We start from the raw sequence: 22381 nt of genomic DNA, 5'->3' as shown, positions 1-22381 counted from the left end.
GGCTTGAAATGACTGGACTATTTTGATATAATTTATTTTTGAACTTTTTATGTAATATTTGTTCCTGTAAGTATAATATTACGCCTCAGTATATTTATGTATTGTGTCCTTAATATGTTTCCTTTTCATTGTTTCCTAGCAATAATTAATAATAATGTCTCCCTTTCTGTTACTTGTTTGTGAATTGTGTTCTATTCAAAATATCATCTTGTCGAGCTTTGATGACGTCTGGGTAATGGCCGCTCTCACTGTGTCGTGCAGGGTTTATGAATTTCTCCGGTAGAGAAAAATAAGAACCCCAGACAGATCGTTCATTGTTTGAGCACAGTCACCCCAAGGAAAGAGACCGGGTGACTCCCTACACTGAGACCCTGTCTCTTGAGACTCTGTGGTTTGAAAGGTGACCGAATGTGTTTTAATACGCGATGTCCGTGTGTTGTGCAGGAGGGAACGCTTTATTGTTGCATGAGATTTTAGCCAGTGTGCATCGAAGAAACATTGTGCAACGCCGTAACTCGCGAATTTAGATTTAGAAAGTTACGTATGTGTTATTTAAGCACGAGTCTCTGCGTTTAAGCGACGCAGTCGTTCGGGAAATGTCGGAAATGGTGTCGTTTTCTAGTGTGCGGGCAGGATTCGGGCCTGTTAGCCGCATCGCCATCAACGAGCTCTCCCGTTAAAGATAAAGCGGCTAGTAAGACATGTGTCGGTCTCCCTCTCATGAATCCATTGCCTTAAATCTGAGAAGGTAAACAAGTTCCAGATGATTTAATGATTGGCCTTTGTGTGGTATGGAAAGTTGATTTTTAAAGTTTGAATGCGTTTAAGCTATTTTACGTTAGCAGGCTAATATAGAGGTGTTATTATGGAAGAACTAGTAAGGTACTTAATTCGTTTAATAATATATTCAGGACTACCTTTGCATAAAATTATCATGGTAACTATATTTTTCACCTAAATAACACTGATATTAACTTAACCTTGTGTTAGCCAGCCACTACTGTCATTCAAAAATATATGTAACTTAGTCTTGTGATATTTCTGAAAGCCAGTTTAGCATATGATATCTTCCACAGTAAAGCTTATTCTTTAGTAATTTTACTCATTTTTAAAAATATTTTTAAGTTTCTTGATTTGTTGATAATAGGAAAATTTATAATTGTTTTATATTTAGTATCAAGTCAACCGCCTGATAGACAAAGCATTAACACTGATGTTATTTTTGCCTGTTTGTTTGTTAGTAAGATGAGTTTTAGGAGCTAACTATTTTTTGGAGACATTTAATTTAAATATTATGTTTTCATGAAATGAATTATTGAATTTAATGAAGTAATAATCATTTAAAAAAAAAAAACATGCCAAATATGTATTTACTAAAGTTGTTTTAAAAGTGTTTTCAGTAATGTCAGTAAGTTTGGTTCTTGTCTAAAATGTTGCTGTGGTACAGTTCATTGTATTATGCATATACCCACAAATAATTATTGCAGCAAGTGTTGTAATTCTGCTGTAGAGGGTTTCTGAGGGTTGAAGGTAAATCGTCTGTTTTGAATGTCGCATAAGTTTATTTTTGTTGAATTAACTGTTTGGCTTTCATTGAATGTCTGCTTCAGAGTTCTTGCTGATGGATACGCCTGAGAGCCCCACCCAGTCCCCACAATCTCCCGAGGAGGAAGAGAAGGGTCTCTCTGACAACGAGCTGCTGGAGTCGCCTGAGTCCCCAGCAGAAGTAGACAAGGGAGTGTCAGACAGTGAGCTCTTGAATGATGATGAAAATGAAGTACAGGGTGGAGGAGGAGACTCAGATTTTGAGGATGGAGACAGAGTAGCTACTGGTGGAGAAGATCCAGAGGATATTTCAGACCTGGAAGACTACAAGATAGACCGGGAGGAGAGAGAAGACGTCCACCAACAAAACCTTGGTTTGACGGTCCGAGGAAGCAGGCGGAATGCTAGCCTGGAGGAGGAGGAGGAGGAGGAGGAGGAAGAAATCCTTGAGACGCCGAGATCACCGGATCCTGACTCACCGGGCCCAGAACACGAGCTACCTTTCACCCCGGCCGAGGAGGAACGAGACGAGGAGGATGAGCCAACCACCAAGCCTGGCCGTGCAGAGCTCGAGGAAGAGGATGATGAGGAAGAAGAGAGGAGGAGGCGGAGGAGGGCGGCGATGGTAGTGAGTGATTTGAAGGACGAATCTTCTGTGTCCAGAGATCTGGATGAACATGAGCTGGATTATGACGAGGAGGTTCCTGATGAGATTAGTGCTGCTGCTCCTGAGGAGGACGAGGCAGAGAAGGGTCCCGCTGGGGAGGATGGAGAAGACGAGGAAGAGGAGGATGAAGAGGAGGAGAAGAGGCGAAAGAAAAAGGAAAGAAAACCAATTCTGCCTCCAGATAAAGACACACCGCTGAGAAACTCAAGGGAAGACTCACGGGAAAGAGGCAGGAGAGATTCTTTCCGTGATAAAAAGAAAGAGGAAGATGATGGAGAGATTGATGAGGGAGAGATAGATGTAAGTATTTTGAAATCATTTGTGATTATCATATGATTATAGGAGCTGTTCAATCTCAGTTCACTACTGCTGAGCCATTTGTTACAGTTTTAATGGTTTCATGATTAAACATTCTATCCTTTCTTAGTAGCCTGAGTGTTTAGTTTTTAATGCAACATTTGTGGAGGTTAGCTTTACATTTGTGTGGATTGTTAGGCCAGGCCATAACAGTAGAGGGAGCCATTGAAATAATCTTTTTTTTTTTATTTTTTTTTTTTATCAGAATAAATGACACTGCACTTAATCTCTAAATAAATACTTAATCTCTCAATGTTAATTGATCACCTAATAGGTTAATTATATAATATGTAAATACTATATATATATATATATATATATATATATATATATATATATATATATATATATATATATATATATATATATATAAACACTACCATTCAAAGGTTTGGGGGCAGTCAGATTATTGTATGTTCTTGAAAAATATCCATTTAAAACATCAATATTGAGAAATAAAAATTAAAAATAACTGTTTTCTGTTTTAATATATTTTAAAATGTAATTTATTCCTGAAATTGCAAAGGAACAGCACCATTACTCCAGTCTACAGTGTCACATGATCCTAATATGATCAGTCTAATATGTTGATTTGGCATTCAAGAAACATTTCTTATTGTTTATCAATGTTGTGAACAGTTGTGCTGTTTAATATTTTTGTGGAAACTGTGATACCTTTTTTAGGATTCTTGAAATGAAAATATTGTAGAATAGGATTTACCAATAGGCTATTTGAAATAGAAATCTTTTGTAACACTGTGAACAAGTCTGTACTGTAACGTTTGATCAATTTTATGCATCCTTGCTGAGTATTAATTTCTTAAGACCCCAAACTTTTGAATGGTAGAGTAAATTACTTGCACTTGATTTGGATTAAAACAATAACATCAATAACCAGTTATTATTAATTGCTGTAATAGGTGTTTTTTCCTGTTCATTTCAGGATGATGACCTTGAAGAAGGGGAGGTTAAGGACCCCATGGACAGAAAGATCCGACCCCGGCCCATCTGCAGGTTTTTCATGAAAGGTAGTTCTTCATTCATCTGAATTCTCTGAATGGTTATACATCTTCTAATACAGCATTTCTAAATGTAATGATTCAGCTGATATCTGAACTAACTTTGATGTACATGCTTTGTAGTCTGAGTTTTTATTTTATTTTTTATAATAGGTAATAATAGAAAGCTTGTTATCATCAAGGAAAGTTTTTCAAGTTTGATATGTATGTCATTTGCATTTACTTTGTTGTTGTGTATGCCCAAATTACAACAGTAGGGGGAGCAATTGAATACAGTATCTCTTCCGTGAGCAAATGTATCCTCAGAGCAAATCCTGCAAACCAGCAGATGGTTTTGATGTTAATGTTAATGTGATAAATTAATTTAATTATTTAAGAAGTATGAAACTATACACACACACCATTATTTGGCTATCTAAATGGGGACATTCCATAGACGTAATGGTTTTTATACTGTACAAACTGTATATTCTATCCCCTTACACTAACCCTACCCCTAAACCTACCCATCACACAAAACGTTCTGCATTTTTACATTACTTTATTTTTATACCAGATTTACAAATGAGGATGACACTAAAGGGAGGCTTTTGGAGATTTTTTTCAGGTTTTGGTCACTTCTGGGTACAAATTTGTCACCAAAATATAGTTAAGTAGACACGCACACACTCACTCACTCATACTCACTGGTCACTTTATTTGGTATACCTTGCTAGTACTGCGCTGGACCCCCTTTTGCCTTCAGAACGGCCTTAATTCATTGTGGCATAGATTCAACAAGGTGCTTGAAACATTCCTCAGAAATTTTGGCCCATATTCAGTGTTTCCCCTATAAATTTTTCCAGCAGCGGTGCTGTTACGTGCCGGAGGTTACCAAGCCGCTCGCGGGGGGTCCGGGGGCATGCACCCCCGGAAGATTTTTTTTTTTTTAATTACCCCTTAAACCACGATTTCTGGCCAGTTTTGTGGATAGAAATGGACATTTTGAGAAATACAAATTTGACATACCATCAACAGAAGGCATGATTATTGCAGCACGTACCTTGAACTGGTCACAAACAGGATTAGGACAGGATTATTGTTATTTGTTTTTCTTTTGTGTTAATTTTCAGCTGTAAGGTAGAAATTGATAGTGGAAAAATGTTCTTTTTTCTGTAACACACTTTAGCACTTAGATACATCATCATGTAACCAGTACTTTAATTTATTTTATCCTGTAGACATTTTGAACATTAAAATCCAAATTAAACTTTTCATTAGTTTAAAAGATGACTAGCTTGCATAGCCTATTTTACTTCACTAACCTCCAGTGATTAATCGCAATTGATCGCATTTCCCCCAAACTTGTAATCATCCATATTTAAATGTAGAATCACTAATTAAATAAAAACAACACACAAAAAAGGGGGGGAAAAGAAAAATGTCCACACAAATTGGACAGAAAATAGCCCTATATTAAAATATAAAACATCAATATATTATTCTTCATTCAGTTCTATGCAACTTTAACAGATTTATTTGTTGACTAGTTATCAAAATAAAGTAGTCATACAAAGCTATTATTACCAGAGCATGTGATCAGAGCAGGTCATTACCATTGTTGCCCAGCATGGCTATACCAGCTCAGTAAACAGAAGTCTACTACTGAGAAATTTCACGTTATTTGAGCGGACTTTGCTTTTCCAGTGCGTGATCGGTAGCCTACATGATCGGAGCGTTTGGGCCGTTAAGGAGCAGAACGCGCAGCGCAAACACAGAGCGGAACATTGAGCAGAGAGCGCAGTACGCGGACACACGCACGGAACGGAGAGCGCGGCGCAAACATGTAGCGGAAAAGACCCGCACGTTAAGTTACTAAACAAGCTGCGCGAGAATGAAACCTGATCGCCGAACACGGAGGGGCGGGACGGCATATTTTCCATAGACAGTAAAAAAAAATGGACACAGCGACCCCATTGACTTCAACGGAGAAAAGTTCGTACCGCATTCTCCTTTCCTCAAGTGCTTGCTCGCTCTCTCCCGTGGCGTCTGCCATTGCTATGCAACCATGAAGAGAGGCGCGCCTGAGAAAACGAGCGCGCCGCGTCGCTTCTATATGAGCGCGCTTGCCGCGCGCCCACATTTGAAATATTTGCATGTGAACGTGAATGTGAAGTGAACGGCCCCTTATGGCAACGTGACATTAGCCTAATCAAAAATATTTCCATTTGCTCTTTCCTCCTTTGTCAACAAGTGGATTCAGAGCCATAACATTAACAGCGCCGCCGGTCGCCATGTTTCAGTGTTTTTAGGTGTGTAGTGAATGTCGTGATATTACTGATCATGTTAAGATTTTGCAGCGGCGCTGAAAATCCAGCGGCAGCGCTGCGCCGCTGCTTAATACATTGTAGGGGAAACACTGATATTGACATGATAGCATCACACCACATCCCAAAGTTGCTCTATTGGAGAGGCTAAGGCCGGATGAATCCATGCTTTCATGTTGTTTTCACCAAATTCTGACCCTACCATCTGAATGTCGCACAAATTGATCCACATCAGATCAGGCGATGTTTTTTCCAATCTTCTATTGTCCGATTTTGCTGAGCCTGTGTGAATTGAAGCCTCAGTTTCTGGTTCTTATCTGACAGGATTGGCACCTGGTGTGTCTTTTACTACTGTAGCCCATCTGCTTCAAGGTTCGACGTGTTGTGCGTTCAGAGATGCTCTTCTGCGGACCTCGGTTGTTACGAGTGATTATTTGAGTTACTGCTGCTTCTCTATCAGCTTGAACCAGTCTGGTCATTCATTCTCCTCTGACCTCTGGCATCAACAAGGCATTTTCGCCCACAGAACTGCCCTTTACTGGATATTTTCTTTTTTTCAGCCCATTCTCTGTAAAGCCTGGGCGAAGTGACACACACCCGCCTTCTCTCACTCACTTTTCTCACTCACGTAAATAGTTGAGAGAAAACGCATGTAGTGTGTAACGGTATACTGGATCTGTGCATAAACTCTTAAAGTGACAGCAGCCTAATATTCCTAGTGCTGTCTGTCAGGTTAATCAAAGAACAAAAGAAAAAGAGAAAATCACTCACTGCTCTTGACTGAATAACTTTTGTAATTAAGCATTAATCTGTATTTAATTTTTACTATGAATGAACTATCCAGTCAGTGTTATTTTACATTTGATTATTTTAAGTTCTGTTGTATTTCTTACCCAAATTCTAATCTACTGTCTAACTTTAACTTAGCCGTTTTTACTTCATATCTCTTTATTAAATTGCATTTATTTGTGCTTTTGTTTGCAATTTGTTTATTTGTTCTTATTTTATTATTGACATTTTACTTTTGTTAGTAAACAAATTTTTGTTTGTATATGCTGTCAATTATAGTTGAGAAAGAAAATCGGAATCAGCAAAAATCTACTACATTAATTTACTACAACTACATTTTTATCTTTTAAATTATACTTTCTAAAAAGCCTACTGCTTAAATACATTCAGACCCACAGCACTGGATTTACAGAAATCATTGAACTTTTAAGTGTTTTCTCAACATTACATATGTAATCAGCTTCTGACAAACACATTAATTATCATTTGATCACTCAGTGAATTATTTAACCATGTATTACTGTCTTTGGAAGCCTTTTGTCTTTTAAACACAATGTACAAATTCATGTTATTTCAAATGTATGTGAGCTTTTTTATCAGCTGAACCTTTGACCTAATATAGGCTATTAAAAATGAACTAATATATAAAAAGTAGCCCCTGAGACTTTAAGTTAATAAGTTAGGTCAATAATAAAATGAAGTCAATAATAATAATAATAATAATAATAAATAATAGAATAAAGTTCATGGTTCACTGATGTAGGTTAATAGTTACATGACATGCAGGTAAACAAAATATTTTTTTATTGTTTTTAGCAGGTGTTTTATTTTGATTTGTTTTTATTTTAAAATGATTTGGAAACTATTTTATAAAACTATTTTTTTATTTAATATTTTCATTATACTCCTTATACTTTCATTCATAATTATACATTATCTGTAATATTTAATGCACTTCATGTTGTTGTTAACAAAGAAAGGAATGTATTTTTTCATGTTGTTGTTAACAAAGAAAGGAATGTATTTTCTCTATTCATTTTTATGTCCCGCAAAAGAAAAAAAACTTAAGACATACAGGTTTGAAATTTAATTTAAATGTAAATAAACACAATTGTAATTTTGGGTGGGGAAAATCCCCATAATATGAAATTATTTTTTTAATGAAATTATACTCTAAATAAGAAATTAAACTATCAGTAGATGGTGGTAAATGTCTAAATGAATAAGTCATTGAGTCATTTATTCATTCATTTATTCAGTTCGTTCAAATAGCTGGTTCATTCAGGAATGAAGTAAATGGCTCTCTTTATGAATGGGCCATTTAATCATTGGTTCACCGATAAACTCAAAACGCGGATTCATTCAGTCACGAAACTGCTGTGTATTGCTAGGAGATACACAACAGTTCTGCTCTGGTTTTGAAGGTAATATTTTTGTTGGCATAACTGAGCAAAATATTTGTCTAAAAAATATTACACTATTAACTTATTAATTTAACTTTTGTATAAAATCAATATCACATTTGCACACATGCTATTCAGGATAAAATAAGCACTCGTGTGATATTGCACTCTTTACGCACATGAGATTGCTTAACTGTATAATATGATATAAATATAAGACGACAACTCGTACAGGGGCATTTTTCCCCTGATATCTTGAGTTTTAGGGGCATAATATTATCATATAATTATTTTTTTTAAATATCATTCCACTTGATGCTTTTTTTTACCTTCATGGTCTGCTCAACATATTTAAATATCATAATGGTTTCTCTGGTCTCTGACAGGTAATTGCACATGGGGCATGATCTGTAGGTTCATCCATCCAGGAGTCAATGATAAAGGCAATTACTCCCTCATCTCCAAGCCAGACCCCTTCTCTCCTAACGGAGCTCCTCCTGGAGGAGGAGGAGGACCTCACCCCCTCATGCCTGCTAACCCCTGGGTATGCATCCTTTTTAATTCATTTTCTATTAATTTGTTTCTTCTTGAATTTAAATTGTTTAATTTTCAACTCAACATTTGAATCTTCATTTCTTTCAGGGAACCCCAGCCGCAGAAGAGTTGCCTCCCCCTCCGCCGCCTCTAGATCCTCCGGTGGAGAGCGCCTGGGAAAGAGGCCTTAGACATGCCAAAGAGGTACGGTTTTCAAAATATATTATATTAAGGATGAAAGACATTGTAAGATTCCAACTCAAAAACTCTGCTTTCCCTTTAGGTGTTGAAGAAAGCCACCATCCGTAAAGAGCAGGAACCAGATTTCGAGGAAAAGCGTTTTACCGTAACCATAGGTGAAGATGATCGAGACTTTGACAAAGAAAATGACTTCTTCAGGGAACGTGGCTATCGTATAACCAGAGAGATCAGAGATGCTGGGTAAGAAACCATAACTTATCAGTAGCTTATTAGAGTGTGATCTCTTCCACTTATCTTTGGTCACTGATAAGTTTCTGCTGCTCCTTTAAAGGCATGAAAATTCTGTTACCATTTACTCACCCTCATGTCGTTCCAAACCCGTAAGACTTTCATCTTCGAAACACATGAAGATATTTTTAATGAAATCTGAGAAATTTCTGTACTCACCATTGACAGTCCACACAACAACTTTGACGCTTCAAAGAAGTTCATAGAGATCGTAAAACTAATCCATAGGAATGGAATTGAGCAGTTTGGTTCAAATTTTCTGAGACACGATCACTTCTTATGATGAACAGATTTAATTCAGGCTTTTATTCACATAAAAACTTTTATCAACACACACATTAGATATGGTAAACGGAAGCTCAAGCATGTTCACTTGATGCGCGAGAATCATTGAGGTTCATTCTCGTGTTACGCAGCACGTTTGAGCTTCAGCAAGAACCAATGAGGTTTGTTCTCGTGCGTCAAGCAGGTTCGATTGAGCTTCTGTTCATGTTCACTGATCAATGTTTAAATGTAAATAGAAGCATAAATGAAATCTGTTAAATTTACTAAACCACTCTGTTCATATGGATTAGTTTTACGATCTCTTTAAGCGACAAAGTGGTAACTGCGTGAACTGTCAATGAGGGGACAAAAATATCAAATTTTCAAATATCTGCATTTGTGATTCGAAGTTGAACGAAAGTCTTACGGGTTTGCAATGACATGATGAGGGTGAGTGAGTGATGACATTTTTTCATTTTGGGGTAATAAACTAAGTCTTTAATTTAAAACTATTGTTTTGCTCAAATGGCAAAAAGGAAAAAAGCTTTAATGATGGCCTGTCACTGCACCTAAAATATACAATGATCCTTAAATATTCATGTAAATTTTAACTTAATTATTGTTGATAAAAAAAAAGTACTCTAATTTTGACCCTTTTTCTCTCTCTGCATTGCAGTGATATTGAGTTCAGAGATCAAGGTTACGGGTGAGTACTATAAAAGAAATGCTTCCCCTCAATACAATTTGTGTATTAACTATATATTAACTTGTACCCCCTCACTTAGGGATTGGCAACATGATTAACTGGTAAACATGATTAACTGGTACAGAATTTGGACCACCGTCTCTATCGCAGTTAAACTCAAGTGACATTGCTGTGGTACGCTGTCACGAAAGCTTATCGTTTGCATGCTTTTTTAAGCATTGCGGTTTAAATAAAGGTGATTTTAACTGTTGAAAAGCAATGAGCAGCGAAAGACAACTCATTTCTGTACGCTCTCTGAGAGATGCGTGCACATGAAGCTGCTTCTTAGCACGTGAGATAAATGTAAATTTATGTATGTATATGTATATATATGTGTATAAATATATATATGTGTATGTATATATCGTTATCGTGAAATAAAATTACTCATATCATGACATAAGATTTTGGTCATATTACCCACCCCTACCCTCACTATTCATTTAAACTCCAGTTTATCACTCTTCCCAACTGTATTTTTAACAACCTTTTCCATGGTAGTGATCCATATGGTGACCCATACTACGATTATGAGATGGAAGCTTTTTGGCGAGGAGGCCAGTATGAGAATTTCCGAGTGCAGTACACAGAGACCCCACTGCCGTACTACCCTGTGAGTGATGCAGTGTTCATCTGTTTTACTTGTTTTTTGTTATTTCTTCCAAAGGGCTTTTAGCATAAAACTAAAATGCGAAGTTACTTATCTTTTAAATATTCACAGTGTGCTTGTATATGATGTGTTTGCCAAATTATGCCAAAATTGTGTGTAATACAAAAATATAGAATATAGCTGAATTAAGTATCCCTGATAGCTGTGTACCTGTATTTGTACTGCTGAACAACTGAGATTTTATTCTTTCTCTTGTGCATCAGGACCGAGAGCGGGAGCGTGATCCACGCGAGCGCCACAGGGAGAGGGAACGGGAGAACGAGAGAGACCACCGTGAGAGGGAGCGCAGGCAGAGAGAGCGGGAAAGGGAGAGAGAGCGGGAACGGGAGAAAGAGAGCCGCCGAAGGAAGGAGGAATGGGAAAGAGATCGTCTGAAACGGGACGAAAAGGAGGGAAGGCCAAGAGAGTGGCCTCCCAGAGAGCCACGGGAGAAAAAGGATGAGAAGGAGAAGCCACTCAAACCACGTTCGCCCACAAACATGCCACCCAGGTCAGTTTCAAGCTTCCTACAGTCTTAGATGGAGCAAAGTCCAATAACGACTGATGCATATTGCGCTCTAAAATCACAAAACTGACGAAATCTGCCTGTTCCAGTTTGATTGCCTGGCTGCTATGCATCTTTTTGGGATATAGGTTTTAATTTGTATTTTGAAGTCTGGTGCAATGAGTGCCACCTGAATTAGTATAATACCTGTATTTTGTAAAAGTGTGAAACGTTTAAGCTCATTTGGTACTTCTTTTTGGATGGATGGAAATTCTGACCACAAATTCTACATGCACTTCCACTAATTTCTTTGGTGTTTTCTATACAATCATTCACAGAGACTGCTGCATTTTAAATTCAGCGAGCGTCCCCTTTTTCTATGCTGGTCTGTTGTTGTGGTAGGATCAAATTCAGATTTAATTGTGTGACAAACTGTGGTTATACTTGTTTTGCATATTGGTCATATTGTCTCTTTTCTGGCTTATCGAGAAGTTTCTTTTCAAATAAGCTACTAAGCGCACCAGACTCCATGTTGATAGGGTTGTCAAAAGGACTGGTACTTCGGTACCAAGTTGATACTTAGGGGGCTTTCACACTGGGCACATTTGCTGCGGTCCGAGTTTGAGCGCGATTTGTACCCGGTGCCCCCCGTAGCGTTTGTCTGGTTTCACACTCAACTTGATTCTACCGAACCCTGGTGCACTTGCGTTAATCTTACATTATCACAATTGTGCATGCCGCATGATAGAAAACAGAACATGGTAAATATATTGCTTTTTATTAATTTGGTGCTGTTCATAGTTTTCATTTATGTGTCTGAATCGAGTTGTTGCACCACTTAATTTTAAACAAAGAATAACAATTCTGGGATTACATTTCTAACCTGTAATTAAAACCATCTATGATTAATTATTTGCCAATTAAACAGCAACAATGTTAATATTCCATTTCCTTTTTTATTGACCACCAGAAACTCTCTTTCTGACAACAGTAGCTCTTGCCGATAAAGGAAATAATCTTGTAAAAAGTCAAATGTCTTTATAAATCATTCTATTCAGGTGAATATGTTAAAATGCTATTTACATTTTCAGTTTGTTAATGAATGAATTAATAGAGCCTTATTGTAAAGTGTTACCAAACAATAATAAAGAATCAGAACATTTTCAATCAATATCTAGGGCATGTAATAGTCCAGATTAAAATGTAAAAATGTTTAAGTTTGAAAATAAATAGCCTAATTAAGTCTATATTTAAGTAGTTGGTGCTGCGATAAACACCATGACTGCAAATACAAAAATCTGAATGTCTGTTTAAAACGTTAATTTGTTCAGAAACAGAAAGTAGCGCAGCTGATTTATGGCGTTACTGGAGTAACGGCTGCATTTCTGCTGTTTCATCAGTGTCATCTGCTGTCAGAGCGTGAATGTGCATTTTCACTCAGCACGTCTACTTCACTCGTTCCGCCATGCACTTCTGATGCGTGTTGTGCTTGTTTACATCAGAGTGCACGCGTGCCTCTTTGACGCAGCATATAGCAGTGTTCTACATTTTAACCGGTTGATGGCAAAAGTATTGTTAAAATACTTAACAACGGAATAATTCTTATTTCTATTGACAGAATGTTTGCCAGTTCAGTACAAATTGTGGAGTTGAGGAACTGAGTAGTAGAAATTTATAGTTGTATATTATCTTTAAAAATCAAACTAACTAAAACTTGAAGGATAAAATAAAGACAAAAAAATGTTGCTGTAGCTGTTTTAGCCATGTATGTTTGTATGTTATGTTTAAACAGTTAATGAACATAAAATTCATTTAAAACGCAGCTTTGGCCTCAATTAACATTTATATTAATTATTTGTGGAAAGCACTGCAGGGTGCCTTTTCTTCTATTAGATTACTTGCACTGTTGTTGCAGTTGTAACTAGTTTGAATATGCATTCTAATTCGTCTGGAATTTAGGTATTTCCTGACATTATAACAATGGTCTTTTCAAGTTGGGTTTATTTCCCCTCACAGCAATTTCTTTATCACTGTATTCACTTAACCACAGACTCAGATTGCATATTTGATTATGGTCACTTTATGGGAAATTTCCTGGAGATTCATATCTCATGGCCACACCAGTGCTGCTCTTTTGACCTTCTATTTCACGTCAGCTCTCATTTTTCCTCAATAAAAAGAGATTCACATTTCATTCATTAAGCCAAGATCCCACGCAATAAATTTCCGGCTCACATGAGCAAATCCCTCGTGTTCTCAGAATTCCGCAATGGGAGACACTGAAATGGATGAATCTGTCCCATGATACTTGCATCATGGGAGTCATTTACCAGGCAGGGTAGGAAGATATTCACACCTAGCCAGTTTGTTTGACTGCAAAGAATGCTGTTGTGTCTCAAATTTCTAAAATTTCTAAAAAAAAAATCTGATGTAACTCTCCCCATTTTGTGTGAACATAACAATTTAGTCAGCTTGAAACTTGAGAAAAACACTGTCATTTATTTATGTCTGCCCCTATGTCTTTGATCTATAAACATGGAGTTTCAGTTCCACTGATGTTATTTGAAAGTGAAAACTTGAACACACACTACATTTTGTTCATTAAACCTGAATTGTGGAATTTCTCATTGCTAAAATACTTTGTCCTATCATTGTATGAAATGCTTAGACAAATATTATATTTAAATAAATATTTTTATAATATATATTTTTATTTATTTAAAAAAATATTTTTATTATTGTATATCATTGTGTATGTACATGTGTGTGTATATATTAGGGCTGTCATGATTCCTTAAATAAATTCGAGTACTCTATTTTAAAAAAATCCTCTATTGCAATTTACCCATGTCAAGTAACCAGCAAAACACCGGAAGTGGCTCATTCCAAGGTTGATAATCCATGAATTATTACACCATTTTCTAAGGCTGCACGATTTTATTACGATTTGCATACGTTTTATTAAAACCATTCTATAGCATAGTGCTGTTGTGAATTCGCAAAGACTGCGATTCAATTAAATAAATATATGCTTTACGGGTTTAATATATATTTACATGCCCGTTAATTATTTACGTGTGTTTCAGAGCGGTATAAAAAATATTAAAAAATATATATAAAATATTTTTATATAGCATGTTAATATTGTCACTTTTTGAGGGTGAGCAAAAACGCACCGTTTTTCTGCACTGTAAAACAATTCTAACCACCCCAACTCAAAATATTCTAGTGACTGGTCACATCTAAATTTTTCAATTGGCCCAAGTGAAATTCTGTAAATTTAATTTGATCAATTGTTGCAATAGTCTGTTAACATTGGCTCAATGAGAAATAATACATTGAACCAATTGAAAAAAAAAATTAAGTTTACCAAACCATGTTATTGGCCCAATTATATATTTAAAATTGTAGTAGCATTCTTGTTTTTGTTTTACCTAAACTAAAAATGTATATTGGTAAATTTATATTAGTAAAACAACTTGACTGTATTATTCCCCTTTGCCCTCCAAAGAAAAGAGGAAATAACATCATTATATATTAAACACTCAAGCCATTCTGCCAGTTTATTTAATATTATAATAGTTTATTTAATACATTGAATTTTTCTGCACAGTAGACCTTAAAAATCATGCATTTAAATTCAGGATTCTGATAAGATACACACTGCTGATGAATTGCACAAACATCTGCAAAAACATCAAAAAATACCATAAAATGTAAGTAACTGGGGAGTGTACTCACCCAGTGTTAAGAGAAATTTCACTGAAATTTTTAATATTTAGGTACTTTTAGAAACTGCAGCTTAACATTTTAAACATTAAACATCTACAAACATTTGCTAAAGTGCAAAAACACCATAAAATGCAAGTAACTGGAGAGGGTTACCTTAAATGTCCAGTGTATCTTCACTTGAATTTTTGTATTCTCACAGAGATATTTTGGGCTCATGAAACTGCATCTTAACAATTTATAAACATTAAACATCTAAAAACATTTACAAATATTTTGTTAGACTGCAAAAGTCACACAGAAAAAGGGAAAAACGGAAAGTACTTCAGGGTTACTTCACTCAGTGTTTAGTGTAATTTCATTTGAATTTTAGTATTCCCATGATTTCCTCTTAAATTGAGAGGAGATGTCCTTAAAATCACAGATGTCACAAGAAAATGTGGTATTCTCCTTAATGCCAGTCTTTGGATGTACCCTCCACAGACGTGTTTTTAAAGCCCCAAATACACATGGACTTCTTATGCTGAAAACCTGCAAACAAAGCCTCCTTGCATCAAATAGCTGACGACAAGTGACAGAACAGAAGTTTTTTTACATAACACTGCCACATTTGATTAATTTATGTCTTTAAATCACATTCAGCAATATTTTTAACCTTAAAACATCTTAATGAATTTTAAATTCATGAGGATGTCTAGTGGCGGCTCCTGGCGGTAACACTCTGGGCAGCAAATGAATTGGAAGTCTTGCATATTCACATAAAATAGCTTACTTCTGCATTGATAAGAAGGTGGATACATTAGTAGATTACAGCAAACAAATTTGGTCCTCGTTCATTAAATACATTAAATTAGTCAGTTAATTAATAATGTCAATGTCAAGTTTTGAAGTAACACTAGCATTAACCCAAACACCACTTTTATTTTTATTGATTTTCTTATTGTGTTTGGCCTGAAATAACATTTATTCAATAAATTAAAAATGTTTGGAAAATTTCGGTTCATAGTTCTGTATTAATAACTTTTTTTTTGTATACATTTATTTTTTATTTTTATTTTATTTAGAGGCTCCATAATCTAATCTTGCTTAGGGCTTAGTACTAAGTAAGCCAGAACCAACTGAGGATTTCAGGTTACCTAAAATGATATCATGGCCACGTTTTGTCTTCAAGTTAGTACTAGGAGTTCCCCCCAGACTAACACAAAATGGCAGACATCAACTTCGTAACTTATGCAGCCTGAATTACACTGTCACATGTTTTAGCAGTCTCATGGTGGCTCTCAATAAAGCAACTTAACACAAATTACATATCATATGAGCTAACCGTATTTGACACAAATATGGAATGAACAAATATGCAATAACAACTCTTGTTAAATACTCACTGTGAAAGTCATAGTGGTTCTGTTTTCTTCACTAAATGAGACCTGGTGAGTCAGACCTAACGATGCTGGGTTACATTGAGGGAAAAAAAAGTTATAACAGAATGCTATACCTAGTGTCTCATACATTTAATTTAATCATAATAAAGTTCGATAAAATTATTTAGTTCAATAAATAGTAACTGAGATGCATGTATGGGCTAAATTAGGTTATAAAATGCTATCATGAAACCAGCAAAGGCGTGAATTCACTGTTATTCTGCAAAATACAAATTTGTTTAGCGAATGCTTATCGGGCGCGGTAATGGATACCCATGTTTTTCAGTTTTATGTTGAAATTGAGACCTGCACTCAAATTAACGTACACAAGACTTAATAAATACAGAGTTCATATCTAATATAATAATCATAATCAACCACCCATTTAAAGCTCTGTTTACATGGTTCAAAAACAACACTTTTTTTTTTTTTTTGCAAGGCAGGTAAAAATATGAACCGTCCTGCCTAGGAATAAAAACTTAGTGTTGAACTCTGATGTATTAAAGGCACAGCTAAATTGGACAGTTTTACAACCCATTATTACAATGAGTTTATGTGAAGATTGTTTTAAGTTCACCGTACATTAAATGTTAGCTTTTTTTAAAGGCTATAATTAAATGTTAAAATTGATAGCTTTCTATTATACTGTAATGTTGAATGGTTATAATTAATGGCTAAAATTGACAGGGGAGGAAAAAAATCAATGTAATGGGGACATCAGTATCAGTTCTGGTATCAGTGATACTGGCCTTCATTCTTAGTGCATAGTATTTAAAATATGCCGTCTTTATGTTGGTTCTGCATTATTTGTGAGATTAAATGTGAAAGTATTACAACATAAAAATAGATTAAAAAAAACTTTGTTAGGTGTGATTAATTGTGATTTAGTTAACTTTTTTTAATCTCTTGACAGCACTAATATATATGTGTATGTATGTATATATACATGTATATATGTATGGTGTGTATGTATTGTATGTGTGTGTTTATTGTGGAGTCTTTCAAGGAAGGATTTGTTTCATTTATTATCCTTATGAAACTTGTCAATGCAGTGTGGAAATGAATCCTCTGCAACTGTCAAATGTTGCATGATTTTGGATTGGATTACTACATAGCTTTGTATTACCTACACCACAGGTGAAAGTTTGATCTAATTGCTATCTATTGTTGCGTCTTAAAAGGATCTGACGTAAATGATTGTGAACATTATAGTAGCAAGCACGTGATCATGAAACAAGGGAATTTTTTGGCTTGTCAGAGGAATGAAGGAAGGAAATAATTAAACCTGGATATTCACTGTGTGAACCATTTCCTAGGCGTGGTTAAGATAGGAGTGTGATATTAGATTGACACGGTTTGTTTGCAAGAAGCAACTCCCTGTGACGTTGAAAGGTGTGCATAATCACCGCTTTAGGCTTTACCTGAATGTGTCAAGGCAAGTTTTTTTTTTTTTTTTTTCGTGCGTGTATTTGCCTTCGTGTTGGGTCATTGCTACTCAATTGGTTTCCGGTTTAAGATACAGACTGATTCGTTTAAGGAAATTAACATTTGAAATAGCAATAATGGAAATGCAACGCCATTTCATAACTGAAACTGTACCTCAATACAGCATTTGACTAACTGATACTAGGGGTGGGTAATGGGTGATGTGTGTGTGTGTGTGTGTGTGTGTGTATTTTTATATATATATATATATATATATATATATATATATATGTGTGTGTGTCTGTATATATATATGTGTGTGTGTGTATATTAGGGCTTGCATAGACTATTCGAGTAGTCGATAGATCGACTACTTCAACCACTAGTCGACGCTGTCGGAAACAATCGATTACTCGAGCGTCCATTAAACATAAATGAATTAAAAATGGCGAACGTCACCAACAGACACCACGCGTCAGATGTGTGGAAGAATTTCATCAAGGATGACAAAAATATTGTAATTTGGCCAACTCTGCAAGAGGCCGTTCACATATTGCTTCTAAAAACGTGTGGAAAGCGCGCGCGGCCGTGCCGCTGTCTCCTACAAGCGCTTGCGCTCCCGTGGCGTCTGTCGTTGCTATGCAACCAAACTGCGCTCTACATGATGACGACGAAGAAGTATCATTCAGCAAAGGATTCATTTATTTCTAGCCCTTGCATTAGCTTTACTACTAGATATATTTCTGGAGATGAGAAGGAAAAACCCGCCTGGACAAACTAGCGCACCAGGTCCGTTGCTTTCATTATGAGCGCGCTCGCCGCGCGCCTACATTTGAAATAACGACCTTGAGCGCGGAAAAGACGCGATATGTGAACGGCCCCTAGAAGCAGACGTCTGAAATGAAAGGCAAGAACGATCTCGGTTACTTAACTGTAACCTTGTTCCCTGAGAAAGCGGAACGAGATGCTGCGCTGCTCAGCGCATTGGGAACATATTTTATCGTGACCAGCTGTGAAATATGTGTATAACACGTCGATGGAATTGACCCGGAGGTAATATAGCCTCGGTCGGTGACGTCATCGGCGCGCCCCCGCGACACGAGGCTATAAGTAGATGAGCCACAGGTGCATCGTCAGGATATTTTGTCTGAAGAGCAGTCCTGGGACATCTTCAGCACGGCAAAGTAGCGCAGCATCTCGTTCCGCTTTCTCAGGGAACAAGGTTACAGTTAAGTAACCGAGATCGTTCCCTTTCGAAAGCTACAATCGATGCTGCGCTGCTCAGCGCATTGGGAACGAGAATACCCACGCCGCCGTGCTTGAATATGTCTGGACTCCCACGGTTGTGCATGTGTGTTTCACAAGTACGCAAGAAGGCCTAGACATTAGCTTGTGACGTCGACTCAAGGACATGAGAGCCCGGAGTGGCATGAACATCCAAACTATAAAATCTTATGAATGTGTGCGGAGAGGACCAGCCTGCCGCATCACAAACCTGTTGTAGGGGGGCACCCCTTGCCAAAGCACTGGAGGAGGCAACCCCCCCTGGTGGAGTGAGCCCTAAGACCTCTAGGCGAAGCTTGACCGCGCGCCTCATAGGCAAGAGCAATAGCATCCCTGACCCAATGAGACATGGTCTGCTTGGTGGCAGCAGCTCCCCTGTTACTACCACCATAACAGACGAAGAGTTGCTCCGACTTACGCCACTGGCTAGAGCGGTGGATGTAAGCCTGAAGAGCACGGACTGGACACAGTCTGTGAGATTTCTCCTGCTCCGGCGTTGTGAACGGTGGAGGACAGAAGGCTTCTAGAATGACCGGATGTACAGCCGAAAATGGAACCTTAGGCAGGTAATCAGGATGTGGATGCAAAATCACTTTCACCATTCCTGGGGCAAAGTCTAAGCAGGATGGAGAGATAGACAGAGCCTGCATATCCCCAATTCTCTTCAAGGAAGTTATTGCCATAAGAAAAACCATTTTTAGAGTCAGAAGTTTATCAGACGCTGATTCAATAGGTTCAAAGGGGGTATCAACCAGACCCTCGAGAACTGTAGCTAAGTCCCATGAAGGGATCTTGGTTTTTACTGGAGGCCTCAGTCTCCTGGCCCCACGTAGGAAGCGAGAGAGCAGAGGGTGTCTCCCGAGCGGTGCCCCGTTAACTAAGGCGTGGCAAGCCGAAAGAGCGGCCACATAAACCTTCAGAGTAGCAGGGCATGTGCCCGATGATAGTTTCTCCTGCATGAAGTCCAGAACTGAAGCAACCTGGCAGTTGACTGGATCTACATTGTGTAGAACACACCATCTTTCAAAAACACCCCATTTACTGGCATAACTTTGTCTAGTGGAGGAAGCCCTAGCACTTAGAATGGTCTCAATAACGGCAGGCGAAAGCCCAGTGTCCCTCAGTTGGTTCCCATCAGGGGCCAAACGTGAAGATTCCACAGGTCGGGCCTGGGATGGACTATTGTGCCCTCTGCCTGAGACAGAAGGTCCCTCCTCTCCGGAATCGCCCACGGCGAGCCGTCGAGGAGAGATATTATCTCCGAGAACCACACTCTGTTCGGCCAACGCGGCGCTATCAGTAAGAGGCAAGACCCTTGTTGGCGAACTCTGGCTAGAACTCCCGGGAGCAGAGAAACTGGAGGAAACGCATACAGGCGCATCTTGGGCCATGTGTGCGCCATCGCATCCAGACCCAATGGAGCTGGGTGACTCAGAGAGAAGTAAAGGGGACATTGCGCTGTCTGTTGTGAGGCGAAGAGGTCCACCTCTGCTCTGTAAAATTTGGTCCAAATCTGTTCCACCACTTCCGGGTGGAGTTTCCACTCGCCCGTCGGTAGTGTCTGTCTGGACAGTAAGTCTGCTCCCACATTCAAACGCCCTGGAATGTATACTGCCCTGAGTGACAGGAACTTGTCCTGGGCCCAGAGAAAAATCTGCCTCGCTATTCTGTTCAGATTGCGTGAGCGCAGACCTCCCTGGTGATTTATATAAGAGACTGCAGCTGTGTTGTCCACCCGCACTAGGACATGACAACCCCTCAATTGATGGAGAAAATATTTCAGAGCCAGAAATACGGCCATCAGCTCGAGGCAATTGATGTGCCAATCGAGCTGATGGCCCTCCCATTCCCCTTGAGCTGGACGGCCACCTAAGACCGCTCCCCAGCCCATCAGGGAGGCGTCCGTCGTTAGCAGTCTGCGACGACACGGCGCCCCTAGAGTGGGACCCAAGGTTAGGAACCGGGGTCTGAGCCACAGAGATAGTGTACGAAGCCCGCGGCGCGTCACTTTTATTTGCCTTTGAGGATTGGCTCTTGGATGAAACCCTCTGGCTTTTAGCCACAACTGAAACGGTCTCATGTGCAACAGCCCCAGAGAAATCACCGTGGAGGCTGATGCCATGAGACCCAACATTCTTTGATACTGACGAACAGTACGAACTTGGCCTAGCTTGACTTTGGTCATGGTCTGCCGTATGGTCTCGACTCGAGCAGGAGACATTTGTGCCCGCATCGTAACCGAATCCCAAACGATCCCGAGATAATTCGTTCTCTGAGCAGGAGAAAGAACACTTTTCTTGGTGTTGAGCTTCAGCCCTAGAGAAACTAGATGAGCTAACACGATATCTCTGTGTTGGAGCGCCATCTCTCGAGATTGTGCTAGAATTAACCAATCGTCTATGTAATTCAAAATGCGAATGCCCCGGAGTCGCATTGGAGCCAGTGCTGCATCCATGCATTTTGTGTATGTGCGGGGTGATAGTGCTAGACCGAATGGAAGAACCCGAAATTGGTACGCTTCGCCCCCGAAAGCGAACCTCAGGAATTTCCTGTGTTGTGGCAATATTTCTATGTGAAAATATGCGTCCTTCAGATCGATCGTGACGAACCAATCGTGATGTTGAATTTGCGACACGACCGTCTTGACGGTTAACATCTTGAACTTGAGTGCTTTGACTGTGCGGTTTAAGCCTCGAAGATCTAAGATTGGACGCAACCCCCCATCCTTTTTGGGTACTAGGAAGTATCTGCTGTAATAACCTGACTCCCTCTCTGGCAGAGGAACATGTTCTATGGCCTCTTTGCCCAGAAGAGTTTGCAGCTCTTGCGACAGTACGTGCATCTGCTCTGGTTTCACGGTAGTGAAAATCACGCCGTTGAAACGCGGAGGACGACGAATAAATTGGATTCTGTATCCTATCTGTACTGTGCTTAATACCCATGCAGAAATGCCTGGCAGAAGTTTCCACGCTGCCAGACTCTCTGAGAGTGGTATTAATTTTAATACTTCCTTTTGAGGGGATGTTAGATGTTCCGTGTCCGGAATGACCGCCGGAAACAACGGAACATCTAACAATTCGCTGGAAATCGCTGCCCCCCGAAGCACGAGAGGTGGCGGGGATGGAACGATTTTGTGAGGGTAGCGGGAAGGGGCGAAATGATCTTGCACGCGCCCCATCCCGCGGGGGACTACCCCCACCAGATTGGGCGCCAGACCATCAGGACTTTCTCTTTTTATTGATAATGCTCC

At 38.5% G+C, this 22381-nt stretch overlaps 1 protein-coding gene across 6 annotated transcripts in view; it reads left to right on the top strand.

Moving 5' to 3' along the window:
• Window positions 1-220: 220 nt before the first annotated feature.
• zc3h18 (zinc finger CCCH-type containing 18) overlaps window positions 221-22381 on the top strand; it is a 47276-nt gene continuing 25115 nt past the window's right edge. For 4 of the 6 annotated variants that reach the window (XM_081371814.1, XM_081371815.1, XM_081371812.1 and 1 more), the window contains exons 1-9: window positions 221-400; window positions 1611-2512; window positions 3513-3597; window positions 8473-8630; window positions 8729-8824; window positions 8904-9061; window positions 10050-10079; window positions 10620-10731; window positions 10992-11278. In XM_081371814.1, the coding sequence (XP_081227940.1) occupies window positions 1622-2512; window positions 3513-3597; window positions 8473-8630; window positions 8729-8824; window positions 8904-9061; window positions 10050-10079; window positions 10620-10731; window positions 10992-11278 (1817 nt within the window). In that variant the 5' untranslated portion in view covers window positions 221-400; window positions 1611-1621. Of the gene's footprint in view, window positions 749-1610; window positions 2513-3512; window positions 3598-8472; window positions 8631-8728; window positions 8825-8903; window positions 9062-10049; window positions 10080-10619; window positions 10732-10991; window positions 11279-22381 lie in introns of all 6 variants that reach the window. The other 2 variants (XM_081371811.1, XM_081371813.1) reach the window with 2 other exon arrangements.

Source organism: Scardinius erythrophthalmus, assembly GCF_964197995.2.
Source record: "Scardinius erythrophthalmus genome assembly, chromosome: 8".
Taxonomy (NCBI): domain Eukaryota; kingdom Metazoa; phylum Chordata; class Actinopteri; order Cypriniformes; family Leuciscidae; genus Scardinius; species Scardinius erythrophthalmus.
The sequence above is the reverse complement of the archived record's forward strand: the minus strand, read 5'-3'. Positions and strand labels throughout refer to the sequence as shown.